The 20,590-nt window shown below is 43.8% G+C and overlaps 1 protein-coding gene across 1 annotated transcript in view; it reads right to left on the bottom strand.

Moving 5' to 3' along the window:
• LOC130490892 (vomeronasal type-2 receptor 26-like) overlaps positions 1-16,126 on the bottom strand; it is a 30,361-nt gene extending 14,235 nt beyond the window's left edge. The window contains exons 1-3 of the mRNA XM_056864695.1: positions 15,776-16,126; positions 15,684-15,694; positions 1,482-1,773 (exon numbers count right to left, since the gene is read on the bottom strand). Coding sequence (XP_056720673.1) covers positions 1,482-1,773; positions 15,684-15,694; positions 15,776-16,126 — 654 coding nt within the window. The remainder of the gene's footprint in view (positions 1-1,481; positions 1,774-15,683; positions 15,695-15,775) is intronic.
• Between the last annotated feature and the right edge of the window lie 4,464 nt (positions 16,127-20,590).

Raw genomic sequence — 20,590 nt, 5'->3', positions numbered from 1 at the left:
TGTAGTTAGTTCAAATTACTTGAGATAGGATGGCATAGGATCATCCAGCCAAGTATCATGACACATGTTTGGTGTAACTTATTGTGCATAAATACATTATGCCACAAGGAATCCTTATTCTTAATATATGAGACATTCCACAGTATTAAGGTGAAAGTGATGAGTTGATTGATAATACTTCCACCTGCATCTCAAAAGATGTGAAAAAGATTAGTTGGGAAGCAAGCAACAACGTATCAGTCAACTTGGTTCTTCCTGTCAATACTCCTTGCAGTTCCATACTATTCTAACTCAAACAGCAACTCAATATTATGTACACATATGCTGTCAAGTCACAATCAACTTATGGCAACCACAGGAAGGAGCTTTCAAAGCATGTGAGAGGTAGAGGTAGTTTGCTATAGCTCTTCTCTGCAAAGTCTTCCTTGGTGGTCTGCCATCCAAATACAGCCCTTCTTAGTTTATAAGATCTGATGAGATCAGGCTACCCCATCCTTCCTTCCCTACCACCACAATATTAATAAGACAGGTGGGGAACCTTTTTCCACCAAGGGCCATTTGGATATTGATAACATCAGTTGCAGGCCATACAAAATTATCAACTTAAAAATTAGCCGACCAAGCCCCAAGCAGGCAGGTGCCCCAGATGCCCCCCCCCACGTGGACAAGCAGGCAGGCAGCCAACAGGTAGTGCACTCGCTCAACTGGTGGCACAGGATGGTCTGTTGCACCAGCTGGGCGTAGCCGTCCAGCCGCATGCTGGAGTTGCTTCTGCTCCATATGGTCAGGGCTGGATTCTACAGCCGGCTCCTGCTACCTCTGCCTGCAGGGATGAAATGGCTAAGAACCCCCCCCCCCGTGAATTCTGGCCCTGCCTCCTTTAAACCCCTCCACTGTTGTCACTTCCACCCCCAGCCCTCGTAGTACAGAGGGAATATGTTTCTCCATAGCCTGGGTGGGAAACGGTTAACACAGTTTCTTGGGCAGTCCTAGCAGCTCCATAGCTAGTGACTCTTCTGCAAGGGAAAAAAAGGTTCTTTTTCTCGGAAAAACAAACTCACACCTGCCTTGGATAGAGGATATTTCTGTCCATGGGAGTGGGGCAGATCACCAGTCTTAGATCTTTCTGAGCTAGAGATCTGCCAGGACCCATGAAGGGCCAGACCAAATGATTTTGCGAGCCTTAAACAGCCCCTGGGCCTGATGTTCCCTACCCCTGATATAAGATCTCATCTCAAAATTATGACAGCCACCAACAGATTCCAATATGATGAGGAAACGCCAGCAGTCCTATATTCCCCAGCTAAGTCATCCCTTTCCATTCTTCTTAATCTTTTATTTGCTTAATTTCAATCATAGTTTCCATGATTTCTGAAACATAAAATTGCTACAATGATATAAACATGAAAGAATGAAGTACATGTGAAGTACATCATCAAAACAACAAAAGAAAGCCAGTGGCTGCTATCTATAGACCTTACCTGTGGAATCTTGTAAAGTGTTAAGATATCTGCCATGCGTAAAGATGTGTCTGAGCTAAATCCACCAATGACTCCAATCAGATTTTTCTGGATGCCACATTTATAGTTGGGCAAAAATGTCTGTGATTTGAACAGCATGTCCAGAGTGGTACGGTAGGACATAGTTGCATCATAGTAGCTGTCATAGATATGGAACCCAAGAGTGACATTGGGCAAGATATTGGGATTCTCATTGATCTCCTTGATGGCAAACACCAAGGCCAGGATGTGCTGGTAGAATTTTGTCAACACTCTGAAAATCAAGTGATTCAGCTTTTTCATCAAAGAATGGTTCAGTACATTTAATTGTTTTAAAACAATGCCAGTGCATTAGGCTATGGCAGATTCAGCTGTCTGAGTGTAAGGTGAGGGCATAAACATGGACAGTTAGCTAGAAGTAATTGTTTAACTTCAACTTAATTGTGTCCATGGATTTGGATATATTACTAAGGTTTCTGAAGAAAGTAACTGCTCAGACTTTTGGTCAAAACATGTATAATGTGTCAGAACACACATATTGCAGGGACATCAATACCTAATATATTCTCTTAAATCTAAGCCCCTTCATCTTCAGCAGTTATATTCAATTATATTCAAATTATCCATAATTTCTCTGATGAATTCAGATATACAAACCTAAGGGATGGGAAGATGTCATGGCTCCAAGGTAGAGCAACTGCTTTGTACATGGAAGGTCCAAAGTTCAATCCCTGGCATCTCTAGTGTAAAGGATCACATGGTAGGTGATGTGAAAGATCTCTACCTGAGAACTCTGAGAGCTACTGCCTTCAGATTAGACAATATTGATCTTGATAGACCAAGAATCTGATTCAATATGTCAGCATCATGTCTCCAAGGTTATGTGTCCAAGTGTCCTTTAGCACAGTAGTGTAATCACCAAAATACTGTGTCATATGTTATGATACATTTCTTGATGGGCATTCTCCCCATCCCATTCATGGAAAGTAGGATAATATACTCATGGTATATATACCCATAATATATACCTATGTATTGCGAAGGGGACAGCAAATACAGTGCTACATTATCAAATGCCTGCTGGCACATTGGTTTTGGTGCCAGAAAAAAAATGAAGGATAACATATCTGGTGCAATTTCATTTGATACATTCATTGCAAGTAAGCTCTGTGGTTCAAATACCTGGCAATTTGAAAAATAGTCAAGGAACGCTGTCATTTCATCAAAAGACATTTTTTTCCAAAGTGCTTTGAATATTTTCTTCTCTGGTGCATTCAGTGCCACCCTCTATAGTACAGAACTATATAGAAATGGGATATGTTTGACTTATATGAATCCATTTCATTAAAGGCTACAACATCTTTAAATTCCTTCGAATATGGGAAGACTCGGACCCTAAATACTGCAGCCTTGGACTACTTTGAGTTCAGCAAAAGCTTATGGTCCCATATTTCATTTTGCCAATCTATGGGAAGAGCTACACATTCCACTTATTTCCAAGGACATTTTCAGATACTTTGTTCCTCAGCAGGAGAAGGGATCTTTATACCATTCCTCCACTGCTGTTCTTCTGCTGAATAAAGCTACCCAGTAACACTTTTACCTCTGCTTGGGAACAGCAGACTGTCTGTCTGTGTCTATCATCTATTATCTATCAGTAGTTAAGTAATCATTGTATAGTTTTGCCATATGTGTGCTACTTTTAAATAATTTCACTGTCTTATCAGTAATATCTAGGATACATTCACATTTTATATATTAAAAAAATAACTGTATTTACCAAAAAGGGACAAAAAGAGTCTGTGTATACTGAAATAGAAATCTTGGAAAAAATAAAATCAAAGGTCACTTATTTATTTATTAGGCTAATATGCTGCCCTTTCCGACTTTTGGTCAGGCTCACATCATATTAATACAGTCAATCAATACAATTAATTCACGTGGGGTAAAGTTTTCTCTTACACTAGAGGGTTACTCTCTTCCTTTGTAGGGTGTTTCTCGAAGGAGGGCACTGGTAAAACATAACCAATATGAGTTGCAATCCCACCAATCAGCATTTTGCCTGGAAGGTACCACTCATGTTGAACTGGAAGGGGATCATTTCTGGTGCACACACCAGCACGTAGCTGGCATACCATGTGAGGGAGTGGCATCAGTACCAGAAGAAAAATACCAGGATTCACCATCTTGATGGGAAAACTTTCTTCTAGGTGAGGATTCTCCTGAGCCTTCCTACAGGGTTTTCACTAGCATTACACTGATTTATATAAAATGACTTGGATGGCAACTGACTCTGGAGCACATATTTCCTGAAGAAAAATATCTGTCTCGTCTTTGGTTTCAACAACGTCCCCAAAAGTAATCTTCAAGTGGAAATAGAGACTCACTGATCTGAAGCCTGATCCTCAACAATAGGGTGAAACAGAGTAAACAGGAAAAGACCTGCCTGTCACCTGTCCCTACTCTGATCTGGGGGATTTATATTAATTTCAGATAGCTACCTGAATTTTTTTTTTCCTGCAGAAAGCCACTGAAGCTTTGGCCAGGATAATTATAGTGATGTTGGTAATTCATGAGCGATAATTACTTTCTGCATAGTTTTCCAACTCCTTGCATCATCTTTGGTAGTGAAACTTGGATGCAAACATGTTTATGAGATGTTACACCAACATTCTACTACTCCCTAGTGGGCTTGCAACAAGGCAGTGAGTTCATAGAATCCCAAAGTAGCCTCCAGGAAAAGAGCAGACTCTGATTAGAAATAGGTAATGTTATCATAACTGCTTCAAATAATAAATGTCCTTCATGATCACCCAATGACTCTTCCCCCTACACTATTGAGTGTCTGATGTAAATCCTTTCTGCTCATGGCAAAAGGCAGATTGTCACAGATGTCCCCTAAACTCTTGAGTTAGGGCAACTACCCGGTTACAAGAGCTGGCCAGTCTTTCGCCCAACTGAAAAGGGGGAGAATCCTTGGATCAGAATATTCTCCTAACAGAAAAATTAAGAGGGATCAAAGGAATGCTTCCTTTAAAAGATCTTATGGCAAATAAAACAAAATAAAAAATGGCAGGATAAATAACAAGCATAGTTAAATCAGAGCAGTCTCTTTGGCATCATTTCTGGCTCACTGTCTCCAACCCAAAAAGTTATTTTTTGTCAGCAAGAGCAAAAAAGTTGTTTTGACTTGTAGCTGGCAAAAGCCTTTCAAGCAACAAGGCCAGTCCTCACAAAAGGGCATCCTGACCCCTCATGCTACACAGCTATCTGTTCCTCAAAAGTGTAGACATAGGGCGAAAACGCACGGTCGCTTTAGCCTCCTTTCTTCCCTGTTCCAGCCAGGATTCAGCCAGGATTGAACACACGTCAGGCTCACATCATATTAATACAATCAATCAATACAATCGTGCGTTCGATCCTGGCTGAATCCTGGCTGGAACAGGGAAGAAAGGAGGCTAAAGCGACCGTGCGTTTCCGCCCATAGTTCTCCAGGCTGAATCAAGCTCAAGGTGAGTCTGTCAAAGGTCAATCAGGAAATGTTTGGAGTCTTAGGAAGCCTAGTTAAATATACTTGGTTGAGATTAATTTAGGGAGCAACTGTAAGCAGGTCTACTGAGAAGGAAATCCCATTTTGTTTGATGAGCTTACTCCCAGGAAAATATTTATGGTGTGGCCTGGTTTTCAGGCCAAGAACTGGAGAGAGCACTGACAACTCTCTATTTGATGTGGGTCACAGATTTTTAGCCAGTTTTTAGGGTGATCGCCAGGCATTCCAGAAGGAAGGACATGGGCTCCTTCCTATTCATTGCCATGTCCATTCACAGTAGGAGAAGCCACAGTTGGCAGACCTTTCATAATACATTCCTTAGTACCACAAAAATGTACTAAATAGATGAACATCCTTCCTAGGGATGCTAGGCTTTCCTGCTCTTTGCCTGGCAGCACCCCAGGCACCAGCAGGAAGAAATGGGGGGGGGGGGAAATGGAGCACACAGCAGTGTCACAGTAGCACACTGACAAAACTTCCAGGAAAAACTTGTCAGATAGGGCTTCTGACAGCCCCGGCCCCAAACAAGATGGTTCCCCCGCGAACAAGATGGAGTTCTCCGTGCACTCCCCCCCCCCGTTTTGCACACGAACTCCGGCCAGGGATTTACAATTGTATTTGGACCCGCCCGTGTAAATCTCCGATCTGATATCGGGTCCCACACACAAAGCCGGGAGCTCAGCCATCTCCTCCACTGCTTGCTCTTAAGTGTTTCTGTTTCAGTTTAACTTAAGTTGTTACCGGGAGGAAGCGACTACATTGTTTTCTTTGTTACTGTAACCCAACCTTGTCCATTGTATTAGTACTATATATGTATCCTTATTTCCCCTGCCATGCATTCCAGCCTTGTTCGTCTCCTTACTGAAATCACTGACTTTCGGAATAAATCTCTGAATCGCTGCTCTGTCTGGATTTGAGTTCTATTGCCTGAAACGCCGTGCATTTGCTGAAGCCTGACAAAACTAGAAGTGACATAGTGGATAGTCTAGCATTTACACACACATACAAATCTCTATGGTAAAACCATTTGGTAAATGCTAGAGCATCTAAAGATGTCACTTCTGTTTCCCTTCAGAAATGACACCACCAAAACACACTGAGGTAGGTATTAATGAGGAATCAGGCCCGTTGACACACTAGCAATTTACCTCGCAAATTACTCGCATTCAGTACACAAGAATCCAGACTGCTTTTAAATTCCTGTTCCCACTGTGCCTCCTTTCCCCGCTGCACTTGAAAATCCCCAGACTGGCAAGCTTCCAGGCATGCCCAGTCGGCGATCCAAGCAAGGACGGCGATTGATTCAGCTTTAGTAAGGAAGGCGGGGGGAGTGCAGGGGTTGGCTGGCAGCAGGATTGAGGACGCATTGCATGTTCCCACTTCAAGGCACCGAGTGTGGAGGACGCTTTATTTTTTTAACTCGCCTTATCAGCGGATCCTCTTACCGCGGAGAAACCGCGCTCTGGAGACGTCCTGGGAATCCTTTGGGTGAGTTGCAGTGGGAACATGCAAGGAAAGCCCGCGGAAGCTGGCACCGCAAATGGCAAGTGCAGACACGGCCCAGGATAAACATTTTCCATGCATTCACACATGCACACCCCTTCTCTATAGACCTTTGAGTCTATAGGTTGGGTCCAACTAGCTTTTCAAAAAACTCCAACTCACTTAATTTCCCTCATTAATCCCCACCCCATAAGCTTTTTGTCCATGCAGGTCCCCTGATTCCCAGTATAGCTTTATTTCTTTATATTTATTTATTAGATTTCTGTCCCTTCCAAGGTTGGACTCAGGGCTGCTTACTGCTAGATAATGTTGATGTTCAAAAACCCCCACCCCCATTTTTTACCAGTGGAAAGCTGGTTGGATCCAACCCAATATATTTTTTATTATTTTTCACCAAATAAAATACAGTAGTAAATATTTCATTATCACTAAACATTAAATAATGTATAACCTAAGGTATTCAACCCAATGTAGAAGACGAAGAAGAGGAAGAGTTGGTTTTTATATGCCGACTTTGTCTACCTTTTAAGGAGAATCAAACTGGCTTTCAATCTCCTTCCCTTCCTCTTCCCACAACAGGCACCTTGCGATGTAGGTGGGGCTTAGAGAGTTCAGATAGCTGTGACTAGCCCAAAGTCACCCAGCTGGCTTCATGTAGGGAAACCAACCCAGTTCACCAGATTAGAGTCTGCGGCTCATGTGGAGAAGTGGGGAATAAAACCCGATTCTCCAGATTAGAGTCCACCGCACCTAACCACTACACCATGCTCTAATCAAGTATGACTGAAGATGTAAGTGCGGGGGTTTTAAATGTTATTTGAACAGAGGTGGCATGAAATTTGACCAGTGTGATCTCTACCCGAACCTCAACTTGAAAGATGGACTTCAAGCAGCTTTTAAATGCAGTTAGTTCAGATATTATGGAAATCGAAAAAAACCCCAGTAATTTTGATTGACTATCACGGATGCAAGAATAAAGATGTTCAGTAAAAAAGTTTTGAAACTATTTACAACTGTAACATACAGCATTTGCTGGGTTCGTTCAGTTTTAACATTTCAGCTGAACCTTTGGCTTTTCCTCAGCCTTAGGACACCCACAGTGTAAGTGTGACCTCCAGTGTGGTATAGTGGTTCACAGCGGTGGTTTGGAGTGGTGGACTCTAATCTGGAGAACCAGGTTTGATTTCCCACTCCTCCACATGAGCGGCAGATGCTAATCTGGTGAACTGGGTTGGTTTCCCCACTCCTACACATGAAGCCAGCTGGGTAACCTTGGGCTAGTCACAACTCTTTTACAGCTCTCTCAGCCCCACCTACTTCACCGGGTGTCCTGTTGTGGGGAGGGGAAAGGAAGATGATTGTAAGCCAGTTTGATTCTTCCTTGCGTGGTAGAGCAAACTGGCATATAAAAACCAACTCGTTGTCTTCTATAAATTCCAAGTATTTAGCCAGCTTTCCCCTAAAACTAGGTTCTGAGATGGGTATGATGTATATCTAATGGAACTATCAGGGGCTATCTGAAAACAATTACAATTCGATACCTGATATAAGACTCTAAGGGAACATGTAAGTGAGGGAACCATATTGACTTCCCAAATCCCAAAAGAAAGAAAATATGACACTGAAATAATGTGGGAGTAAAATAGAAAACTAAGTCAAACAACAAAAGAGAAATATCTGCTAAAGGCAGACACACACACTCTTAAGTTTCCCTTCCAGGATAAGATCACTGCTTCAAAACGACACAGAACTTAAAAAAAAAATTATTTGTTACTCCTTATGAGCGGTTCAGTGCTGTTCAGTTCAGGTCCTTGATGGGTACTGATCTTCAGGGCATTTGAAACAGTCATCCATATCTTTTTTATTTTATTTTATTTTTTAAGAAAGATAATATTTCAGCATTTCAGGCAATATTACACTTGGAGGTTTGCTGGAATGTATTACTGAAGATGATCTAGATACACAGAATATTCTAATTTGACTGGATGATTTGACTGGATTATTTCATGTCCGCAAGAGCCTATGAAAATAGGATTAGGGACAACTCAGACCAGCCAGCACAGTAATTGTACCTAGATCAGGCATTTCATTTATATGTCATTAATAAAGATATAAACACAATAAATAAATATTTGCGGCTACTATGCCAGATAAAACAGGTAGAAACACAATATGTATTTCCTTTATGAACTTTATTGGCAATAAAGCAAGAGAAAATGAACTACAGCAGGAGGAAAAGTCAAAGCATGAATAACTTGCATGAATAACTCAGTTTATCAGTTGGGGAACAGCAGAAATGAATGCTGGCTCTTTATTTTATTTCTTGCTTTGTTTTTTTCCACTTAAAATGCATCTCATTTACATCTCATGTGAAAGAAGGAAAGGCACAACTCCTACACACTGTCTTAGCTATGAGAAAGATACTCTGGTAGGTATCATAGCAGATCCAAATTCCATTTTACTAGCTAAGTACTTAAATCCTAAAGATTCAACACCTAAATGGTTGTCAGAAGAAACTTTGCTCCTGCACACAACCCTAAAAGTGCACCAAGCAAATATCTACTTTATCCTCTAGATCAGTGATAATCAATGACTCAGTAGTTGCCTGTGGCTCTTTGACAAGCTGCTACTGGCTCTTTTGTAGGGTTTATGGAGGGAGGAGGGAGGAGTTTCCATTCTTTCTGGCTGTCCTATTGGATATAACATACAACTTACATCATTTTACACCATTCCCAACCCACAATTACACCCCTTTTGTTTTATTGGTTACATTTTATTAATGAACTCTTTGCACATGCGTTGTTTAGTTTGAGGGCCTGTGGGGGTACCTGGTTCCCCTGGTATCCCAGGATTCGATAGTACACCTGGTCCCAGTCACTCGAACTATCAGCCTTCCCTTGAAATTGTCTGCATGTAGTCAGGATTTGCTAAATTTGCCAAGTTCTAAACTTGGAACTTCCAACTAGCCTTTCCTTGAACTTATTGCCTGTCTGATTCCAAAATATTCCACTAATAGTCCTTTTCCTATTGTGCCACGTGTGTTAGAATGGAGACAAAGGATTCCAAGGAGACTACGGAGATTTGTATTGTACCAGAGTTGGATGTTGTGCTTAAACCTAATGGTGGCTTTCGCCTGGGTCTTAGACCTGGTGGTGCTGCCTAGGTTCTGAGGTAGTATGTTTCCTCCCACTCCAGTGCCTCTGAAAGAACTTTCTCACTGTGGAGGCAATCAGGAGGTTCTCTTCATAATTTAAGTAGCCAAGGAGCTGAGGTTAAAACTGCAAAGAATCCTGAGCACCATTTCAACCGGGACTAGAGTGTAAGGGCCTAACACTCCATAAATCTCAGACTGGCTGTCGCGGTCTATTTTATACAGTCTGCATCCCACCTGTGTCCAAGGTCCTTCCTCATACCAAAAGTACCTCTTCTTCCAGCATATGATACTATCAGGTTACAAATCCTGGTTAAACTTTCTCTCTATCAAGTACACTGTTCCAAATGCTGTGAGGTATGACTGCGTTAGTCTAAATTGATAATGGGCACACAATTCCTCCTCTTTCATCACATAGAAACCATACTCTTCTGATTCGCTGTCGAAGTGTGGCTCAAGTAGTTTGTGAAACAATTCTGTTTCACTCTGACTTAAGAATTCCTCCCTCGTCAGTACTAATTCGTTTAGAATTGACATTTACCAATGGGGTAATCAGTGCCCAGGGAAATTATTTAATTCCTGAGGGAAGTATGGGACTACTCCAATATGTAAGATGCTTGCACCTAAAATTTGGGGTTTGCCTTCGGCTGTCTTGATGAGAATGATTACCTTTCACTCTCTTGGATCTCTTCCTACTAGAGATCGGGGTTCTAAGCGGATAAAGGGGGGTCCTCCCATGTATGGTGGAAACCTTGGATGCCAGGATGAGTACAAATCCCCTGGGCCAAATGGTATGCACCCAAGAGTGCTCAAAGAACTTTCTAGAGAGCTTGCAGAGCCTTTGTCCATCATCTACCAGATGTTGTGTACAGGCAAGGCCCAAGCAATGGTGCTTGACCTCTGACCCCACTCATAACAACGGAGGTGCTGGGTGGAGCAGAGCCTGTCACTGGTTTTACTCTTCCCAGCAGTGCTGGGCTGCATGAGTGCAGATGAAAGGTCAGCACTCTAAGTAAAGGAACAAGGTCACTCACCAGCACGAGTACCTTATCTCCAAGGTCTTGGCTAGGGCCTCCCAGGTCTCTTGGGAGTGCAGGTGCAGGAATCTGGCACCTAAACAGGAAAATACTATGCATGGAGCTTCCCAGTAGTGCATTGTCATGAGAAATCCCGGCGCTGGTAGATAACAACAGAGTTGTTCCCACAAAAGATCTGGCTGGCAGCCCAGCTTAATTTATTGCCCTTCATCTGAGCTCTCTTCCAAGGCCAGCTGTTTTATATCACCTGCTGATGTCAATTCTTGTAAGCACTTATGACCCTGTGCTGCTAAACATGTGCTTCTTTACCTTTCCTGTATGTTGAGCCGAGCCTTTAATCTTTGCTGGTCAACTGGCCTGGGAGATCCTGGAGGTTATAAGCTTCTCTGCTCTTTTGCTCCCTGCCAATACAAACAGCCTTCTTCTGCAGACGTTGTCTTCACTGGCTCAGAGCTCAGGTCCAGCCACTCTGGTAAGTCTTCCACAGGTGCAGAACCCTGTTCTGCCACACCTTCTTCCTCCAAGGAGGCTGACTCATGACACCAGACCCCTTGGAGGACAGGAGATGTGCCACAGGACTGGAGGAGGATGAATGTTATCCTTCTTTTCAAAAAAAGGGAAGAAGGCCAACCCAGGAAACTACAGGCCAGTCAGTTTGACCTGTAGGGAAGATACTGGAGCAGATATTAAAGAGCTCAATCTATGAGCATCTGAAGGACAACTTGGTGATCTGGGGAAGACAGCATGGATTTTTCCTCAACAGGTCCTGCCAGGTCAACTTCGTTTCCTTCTTTGATCAAGTGACAAGCTTACTGGATCGAGGGAATGTAGTTTACCTGGATTTCAGTAAGGCTTTTGGCAGGGTTCCCCATGATGTTGTGATGGGTAAATTAGATGACTGCGGATTGGACTTCAGGATAGTAAGGTGGATAGGTAAGTGGTTGGAGAACTGTACTCAAGGAGTGGTTGTCAGTGGCATTTCATCTGAATGGAGAGAGGTGTCCAGTGGGATGCCACAGGGTTTTGGTTCTGGGCCCAGAACTTTTAAATATTTTTTATAAATGATCTGGATGAGGGTGTGGAGGGACTACTCATTAAATTTGCAGATGACACCAAATTGGGAGCAGCAGCAAACACACCGGAAGATAGAGATAGAATTCAACAAGATCTGAACACACTGGAAAAGTGGGCGGATGTAAACAAGATGCAATTCAACAAGGATAAGGGCCAAGTTCTACATCTGGGTAACAAAAATGAGGGGAACACATGGGGGATACACTTCTGGGTAGCAGTGTGTGTGAACAAGATCTTGGGGTATGGGTGGACCAAAAGTTATATATGATCAGCCAGTGTGATGCAGTGACAAAAAACGCTAATGCGATATTGGGGTGCATCAACAGAGGCATAACATCCAAATCACAAGATGTCATAGTTCTGCTGTACAGCACATTGGTCAGGCCACACCTGGAGTATTGTGTGCAGTTCTGGAGGCCTCGATTCAAAAAAGATGTGGACAGCATCGAGTGGGTGCAGAGGAGAGAGATGAGGATGATCAGGGGCCTCGAGACCAAGCCCTGTGAGGAAAGACTGAGGGAGTTGGGAATGTTTAGTCTGGAGAAGAGGAGGCTGAGGGGGGACATGATTGCTCTCTTTATGTATTTTAAGGACTGTCACTTAGAGGAGGGCAGGGAGCTGTTCCTGTTGGCAGCAGAAGATAGGACTCGCAATAATGGGTTTAAATTGAGGGCAGAAAGGTACAGACTGGATATTAGGAGTTTTTTTGTTTGTTTACAGTAAGAGTTGTTCGTCAGGGGAACTAGCTACCTAAGGAGGTGGTGAGCTTCCCCTCACTGGCAGTCTTTAAGCAGAGGCTGGACAAACATTTGTCAGGGATGCTCTAGTCTAGACTGATCCTGCATTGAGCAGGGGGTTGGGCTAGATGGTCGGTATGGCCTATTCCAATGCTATGATTCTATGACTGAGTGGTTGAAGAAAAGCCCACTGAAATTGAATCTAGGGCTGTCAGAAAAAAAATTCGGTACAGTTCGGATTCGGCTGAATTTGGCCCTTGTGGGTTCGGTACGTGCCGAAGTCCGAACTCCCCCACTTCGGATCCGTTCAATTCGTTGGGAATTCAAAGTTCGGGAAAAAAATTCGGACGAATAAAGCCATTAAAAACACAATCGCGCCTTTCTGCGGCTCTGGGGGGGCATTTTTGGGGTTAGAGGTCCCAAACTTTCAGCAGAGCTTCAAAGGATGTTTATTGAAAGACTCCCCAAGTTTTGTAAAGATTGGGTCAGGGGGGGCTGAGATATGGGCCCTGAAAGGGGTCCCCCCACCCTTAATGTGCATCTCTCAGCAGAGCTTGACGCCCACGCACAAAGCTCCCAGACCCGAAAACAGTTTGCAAAGCAACTCAACCTTGTAAAACAACACCTTTGCAACAGGGAAAAACCAGAAGACACACAACTGAAACCTCCCCCCTCAAACCAGGGAGCGAGAGACTCGAGGGGGAACACACACCCCAGGCAGAACCGACGACAGCCCCCTTTGGCTTCCCCCCCACCCACAGAAACTGCTCCCTCCCCACACACACACAGACTCTGCTTTTCCCCCCCCCACACACACATACACAGGAGAAAAGTTATAGATTAAAGCCCCCAAAGGGGTCTTACTGTGGCTGTCTTCTGTTCCATCAGGAGGGGCTGGGGAGGACTTGTAATCCAAGATGATTCCAATTAGGCACGGAACGTTTTGCTCTGGAGAAGATGCACACAGGATCGGCTCGCTGATCCATTCATCCCAATAGAGAAAAGGGGAAAGGGGAAAGGGGAAAGCCCATATCTCGGGACCCCCTGACCCAATGTTCACAAAACTTGGGGGGTATCTTAAGAACACTGGTCTGAAACTCCGCTCAAAGTTTGGGATCTGCACCCCAAAAATGCACCCCCTGCAGCCACGGAAAGAGAAAAGGGGGGGAGGCGATATTTCTGCCCCCACTGAACCCATCTTTACAAAACTTGGGTGGTATCTTAAGAATAACTGTCTGAAGCTATGCTAAAAGTTTGGGGGCTATATCCCCAAAAAAGCGCCCCCTGCAGCCACATAAATGGAAAAAGGGGGGAGGGAAAAGGGGGAGAACCCATATCTCGAGACCCCCTGACCCAATGTTTACAAAACTTTGGGGGTATCTTAAGAAGCTTCATCTGAAGCTCCACTAAAAGTTTGGGGTCTGTACCCCCAAAAATGCACCCCCTGCAGCCATGGAAAGAAAAAGGGGGGGAGCCCATGTCTCGGGACCCCCTGACCCAATGTTTACAAAACTTGGGGGGTATCTTAAGAAGCTTCATCTGAAGCTCCACTAAAAGTTTTGTGTCTGTACCCCCAAAAATATGCCCCCTGCAGCCACAGAAAGGAGCAAATGTGCACAAGCACCCCCCCCCACACACACACGAGGATTTCGCTCTCTCTCTCTCTCTCCCTGGCCGGGCCGCACATCAGCTGATTCCTCCAGTACTCAATCCTGACTGATTGGCCAGAAGAAGACCCAGCTTGGCCACCGATTGGCCGGGGGAGGAGAATGCTGCTTACTGACGGTTATGCTGCTTACTGACGGCCGAATTTGCCGGATTTATTCGCGAACTCCCAAACTCGCTGAATTCGGCCCCCGGTTGCCCGCATGTTTTGAGTTCGGTTCCTCCCGAACTAAAAACCACCGAATCAGGGAAAATTCGGCTGATTTTCAGTTCGGGCCGAACCGAATTGACAGCCCTAATTCTACCCTTGATTGATAAAATAAAATCTAGCCAAGAATCCTCTGTATGCTGTTCTTTATTGAATTATTCTATTCCTGAAGTCACTTTAAAGGTGGCAGAATTTCTGATGGAAGTTGTCAAAACTAGGACCAAAGTTTAAACCGTACTTAAACTGAAAATGAATGGTCAGAGAATTTTGTGCACTGCTAATGTTATGTTTCTGGGTATATGCCAATAAAGGTTGATTGGACTGGATAAAATTAATCATTCATTTTCTATCCAATTTTTTTTTGCAACTCATGATGTTACACTAGGATCTAATCTAGCAAGCAAAACTTTCAGTTAGTCGCCTACAGATGCATAAATAACTGCAGAAAAGAAGAAATAAATTTCTTCTTTATATGCGTGAATATGCTACATTCTAAAAGACAGTGCCCTAATGTGTATATATGCCCCGATGTGCAAAGGCACGTTCTATCAGAGTAAGGCTTACTAGGATAATGACCTTTTAACAACTGAGATGGAATTACATTTAGCCGAGACAGCATGAAAACCTTTCTACACTGTGGGACAGTTAAAAAGTAAGTACAGGCAGAATGGCCTTTTGGGTACACAAGACCCAAGTAAATAGGAGAACACATCCTTCATGCTTGCAGACATGAGCTAAATAGATCTGATTCAAAGAGTCATTTGGAGATTACTCCCTGAGGCTAGAGTCAGGAAGCTGATTTTTCTTTAGCAGTATGCCAGAAGAACCAGACCCTTCTAGCCTTCGTGTTCAAAAGAAGATTCAGAGTAAAAACAAAAATATTTTCTTCAAGGAACGTTTTTTATAATCTGAGAAGCCAAAAACCACAGACAAAGATCGTCACATTTGTGGGAATCCATCACATTTCCTTTCCCCTGCAATCCCGCTTTTCTTTCATTTTTAGTACCTACCATAACAGAAGCTGCATTTTTAGTACTTAGAATGGATGGAATTGGCCAACAAATCAAATCAACACCCATGCATTGAACAGAATGAAGTATTTGTAACACCCCCCAATGATCGCAACATATTCAAATGGAATATTCAACACACATCCTTTGGAGTCCTCCCTGACAATTATCATTTCAAGACCCATATGACACCCAAAAGCGATTTAACATACTTCACCTCTCCCCCTATTCTATGCTTATACTTCTTACTCTTTGTAGCCCTTGACATTAGATCAAGAAGGGGGCTTAAACTGCATGTGAGATTTGTGAAAGCCCAATTCATCACCATTCTCTGATCATACCTGTGGGATCTTGTAACGACTTAAGAGAATGGCCATGTCTGATGAGGTATCAGAACTATATCCCCCAACGACACCCATCACTTTTTTCTGGGTGCCGCATTTGTAGTTTGGGACGAGTTCAAGTGATGTGAAGAGGAGGTCCAGGGTGGTCCTGTATGTCCATTTTGGATCCATGACGGAGTCATGGATGTGGAACCCAAGAGTGACATTGGGCAAGATGCTGGGGTTCTTGTTGATCTCATGGATGGCAAACACCAAGGCAAGGATGTGCTGGTAGAACTTTGTTATCAGGCTGCAACGAAAATCAGTTATTGTTTGAGAAAATATCTCTTCAATGTACAGCATCTGCATTGGCCACAGATGGATCTAAGAACACAATAAGGCACCAGCAAAATTAGAAAAATAGCCCATCTGGTCCACTTTTGATTTCCTATAGCACAATACTACTGGGAAAACCACAAGCAGGACATTGAGCCATCAGCCACTCCCACTGCCCACCTCAGATTGGCATTCAAGATGATACTGGAGGTTCCTGTTACTTAGCAAAACAACTGGCCTTTGATAGATCCATGAATTTGTTTAACTCCCTTGAACACATGTCACATCTCAGCTTATTTATGGCAATCCCAGCAAGGGGCTTTCAAGACAAGTGAGAAGCAGAGGTGGTTTGCCCCTTGCCTTCCTCTGCAGATTCTTTTTTGGTGGTCTCCCTTCAAATTATGGACCCTGCTTAGCTTCTAAGAACAGACAAAATTGAGTTATATCATACTGCCTTCCTTCCATCCTACATATGTGTGTGTGTAAAGTGCCGTCAAGTTGCAGCTGACTTAGTGTGACCCCAGCAAGTGGCTTTTAAGGTAAGTGAGAAGCAGAGGTGATTTGCCATTGCCTTCCTCTGCTGAATCTCTTCTGGTGGTTTCCCTTCCAAGTACTGACCCTGATTAGCTTCCGATACCGGGTGAAATAGGGCTATACTATGGCAAGGATTTGCTGGTAGAACTTTGTTAGCAGGCTGCAAAGAAAATCAATTCCTGTTTGAGAAGAGAATGCTCCAATGTACAACATCTGTATTGGACACAGAGGGATCTAAGAACATAATAAGGCTCCAGCTAAATCAGAGAAATGGCCCATCTGGTCCACTTTTAATTTCCCCCAGCACAATGCTACTCGGAAACCCACAAGCAGGACAATGAGACATCAGACATTCCCTCTGCCCACCTGGGATTCAAGTTGATACTGGAGGTTCCTATTAGCAAAACAGCTGGTCCTTGATAGAGCCATGAATTTGTTTTAACCCCCTTGAAGACACATAATCCAGCAGCCTTCAGCTTAGTGTGTGTCAGCAAGTCCCATGTGTTCTGTAAAGAATTACTTTCTTATTTCTGTTCTACATACGTGTGTAAAATGCTGTCAAGACATAGCCATCTTATGGTGACCCCAGCGATGGGTTTTCAAGGCAAATGAGAAGCAGAGGTGGTTTGCCACTGCCTTCCTCTGCAGAATCACTTTTGGTGGGCTCCCTTCCAAGTAATGACCCCGCTTAGCTTTCGAGATCGGACGAGATAGGGCTATACGGTGGTGCCCTCCCTCTGTTCTCCAAGCACTGCCAAGCAATTTCATTCCATGGTTCGGAGTTTTACTGTTGTGAAGACATTCTGTTTTGTCCAAACTATTTCCAGTCTTTTTAACATCTTCCCTCATATGCCTCTTTTCTGAACTAGAAGAGATTTTTAACCTGAGGGATGAAATGTTTGCCCACTTGGTTCATTCTGTGCTAATGAATTTCACAAGCCTCTTGTGTAATTTAAATATTGTTATAGCTGTTTAAGATGGACATTTTCAAAATTTTCTACATTTTTCAAATATTAGTTCTCTCTCAGTTGCTTTATTTTCAAGACTTTGCATCCCCTGTGTGGAACTGACTTTCCTCCCATGAATGGAGGGATGTATATTTAGTGTGATTTTTTAAAATCACTACCTCCTTCCATGCATCTTCAGATCTAGAAAGGCTCAGTGCAGAGGTATGATAACTGAAACAGTGCGACCTGTTCCTAAATTATTCACGAAGCAATGGGCCCTTTCGCTGATCTGAGCAAAATCTTCGTGTCTTGGAACATGACTATTTCAGTTTGGTAGCCATAATACTTAGTGTCCATCCATTATCATCAAAAAGGCCTATTCCATTTTTGCAAATAGACAGAATTGCTAAAATAAAATCAGACATCATCATCATTTTTACGTTAAGAGTAAGAACGAATTCCTTACATTGGAAAACATTCATAAATCTGGGAGGGGTTCTCCTTAAATAAAGGTTCTTGGGATTCACAACCAATATGAGTTACCATTCCACCAATCAGGATTTCACCTGGCTGATACCACTGATTTGGAATCTGAGGAGGACTGGTTACGGTACACTTCATGCTATATGCTTTACACACCACACAAGGAAGCAGCATCTGGATCAGCAGCAATATCAGAGACTCTGCCATGTGGAATCAAGGATACCTCTCTGTCAGCACACACTCTCCTGGGTCTCCTCTGTAGCCATCATTAGATTCCGCCAGATTTCAAGGTGGCTCAGTTAGCGTCTGACTCTTCCAACACTCTTTTCAACACTGGACATATGAACCTCATCTCTCATGTCCCAAGTGTCTCCCTTGTATGCTACTTGGGAGATATTGAGTAGCAATTCAAAAACTACCTCCTTCTAGTCCCTTACTTTAGCCCCGAATAACTCAATGGAGTTAGGAGCCCTGTGGCGCAGAGTGTTAAGCTGCAGTACTGCAGCCAAAAGCTCTGCTCACGACCTGAGTTCAATCCCGACGGAAGTTGGTTTCAGGTAGCCGGCTCAAGGTTGACTCAGCCTTCCATCCTTCCGAGGTCAGTGAAATGAGTACCCAGCTTGCTGGGGGTAAAGGGAAGATGACTGGGGAAGGCACTGGCAAACCACCCTGCAAACAAAGTCTGCCTAGAAAACGTCGGGATGTGACATCACCCTATGGGTCAGGAATGACCCGGTGCTTGCACAGGGGACCTTTACCTTTACTTAACTCAATGGAGGGCTTTATAAGCAGAACTTTACGAGTTAATTTCTGATTTGTTTTCTGTTTTCTTCTGGAAAGCTACTGGAACTGAGACTAGGTGAAGAAATTACAGTGATTTTGATAATTATAGTGGCGATTATCTCCTGTGGAAGACTGCTAATATATTTCTGGTATATTTATTTCTAGAATTAGTGAAGAAAAAAATATATTTTTTCTGATCTCATCGCAGCTTCTCGGAAGAGAGACAGCTAGGGTTGCCAACTTCCAGGAATTAGCTGGTGATCTACTGCTATTACAACCGATCTCCAGCTGATAGAGCTCACTTCCCTTGGAGAAAATGGCCGCTTTGGCAATTGGACATGATGCCATTGAAGTCCCTCCCCTCTGCAAACCCCGTCCTCCTCAGGTTCCACCCAAAAAACCTCCCACCGGTGGCGAAGAGGGACATGGCAACCCTAGAGGAGGCAGCTGCAATAGTAAACTCAGAATGGCCACCAGAGATCCCGCCCACCCATGATGCAATGCAAAAATTGAAAATATCTGAAAGGAAGTGACAAAACACAACGGTGAACAACAACTCCTTGGATGGATTTATTTATTTAGAACATTTCTGCAGCACTTGCCCAGGGAACCTGGTCAAAGTGAAAAATGTACATCAACATCTGGACACCTGGGAAGTCCAGGGAATTACCAACAGAAAACTGCGGTCCAGGCCTCTGTTGCCGGCGATGCGGCAATGCCACTTCCAGAGTGCAGTGGACGTGACATCATCATGTCACCGGCAACCACATGGACAATCTGTTATTTTGGCAACACTCTATGGTAAAAATGGTATTGCCGCCAACTAGAGTTGCCTAGGGTTGCCCGGTCCCTCTTTGCCACCGGCAGGAGATCTTTGGGGGGGTGGAGCCTGAGGAGGGCGGGGCTTGGGGAGGGGAGGGACTTCACTGCCATAGACTCCAAAGGCCAAAGCGGCCATTTTTCTCCAGGTGAACTGATCTCTATCAGCTGGAGATCAGCTGAAATAATGAGAGATCTCCAGCTACTACCTGGAGGTTCTCAACCCTAGGGATGCCAGGTCCCTCTTTGCCACCCGCGGGAGGTTTTTGGTGCTGATCCTGAGAAGGGCAGGGTTTGGGGAAGGGAGGGACTTCATTACCATGGAGTCCAATTGACAAAGCAGCCATTTTCTTCAGGTGAATTGATCTCTGTCGGCTGGAGGTCAGTTGTAATAGCAGGCGATCTCCAGCTAGTACCTGGAAGTTGACAACAGTACCGACGACAGATACCAACACCTCAGCTTGCTGCTGGTAAATTCCCCCCGCACCCCACCAGTTGCAAGGGGGTAACTGGCACCCCTAGTCTTAAATAAGGCTGTGCAATAACAGGGATGCCAGAAATAATGCTGATTGTCTCTGATTAGACCTCCAAGTAATCTCTCTCTCTTTCTTTCTCTCTCTCTCTCTCTCTGCCTTTTCAAACTGCTTTTATAATCTGAGTAGCAGGTTGCTAATAGATTTTTTTGTGTCACTTCAGACACAACTAGGGTTGCTCATGTTCCCAATGAAGCCTCCTTTTCTGTAGGGTTGCCGATCTCCAGGGACTGGCTGGAGATCTCCTGCTCTTGCAACTGATCTCCAGCAGATAGAAATCAGTTAAGTGTTAGGGAAAGGTTCATGGGTTACATTCTATGCAGAAAACAAAATTGCCAAAGCAGCCATTTTCTCCAGGTGAACCGATCTCTATCGGCTGAAGATCAGTTGTAATAGCA

Source organism: Euleptes europaea, chromosome 18 (assembly GCF_029931775.1).
Source record: "Euleptes europaea isolate rEulEur1 chromosome 18, rEulEur1.hap1, whole genome shotgun sequence".
NCBI lineage: Eukaryota > Metazoa > Chordata > Lepidosauria > Squamata > Sphaerodactylidae > Euleptes > Euleptes europaea.
Note: the sequence above shows the minus strand (reverse complement) of the source record. Positions and strands in the feature narration are given on the sequence as shown.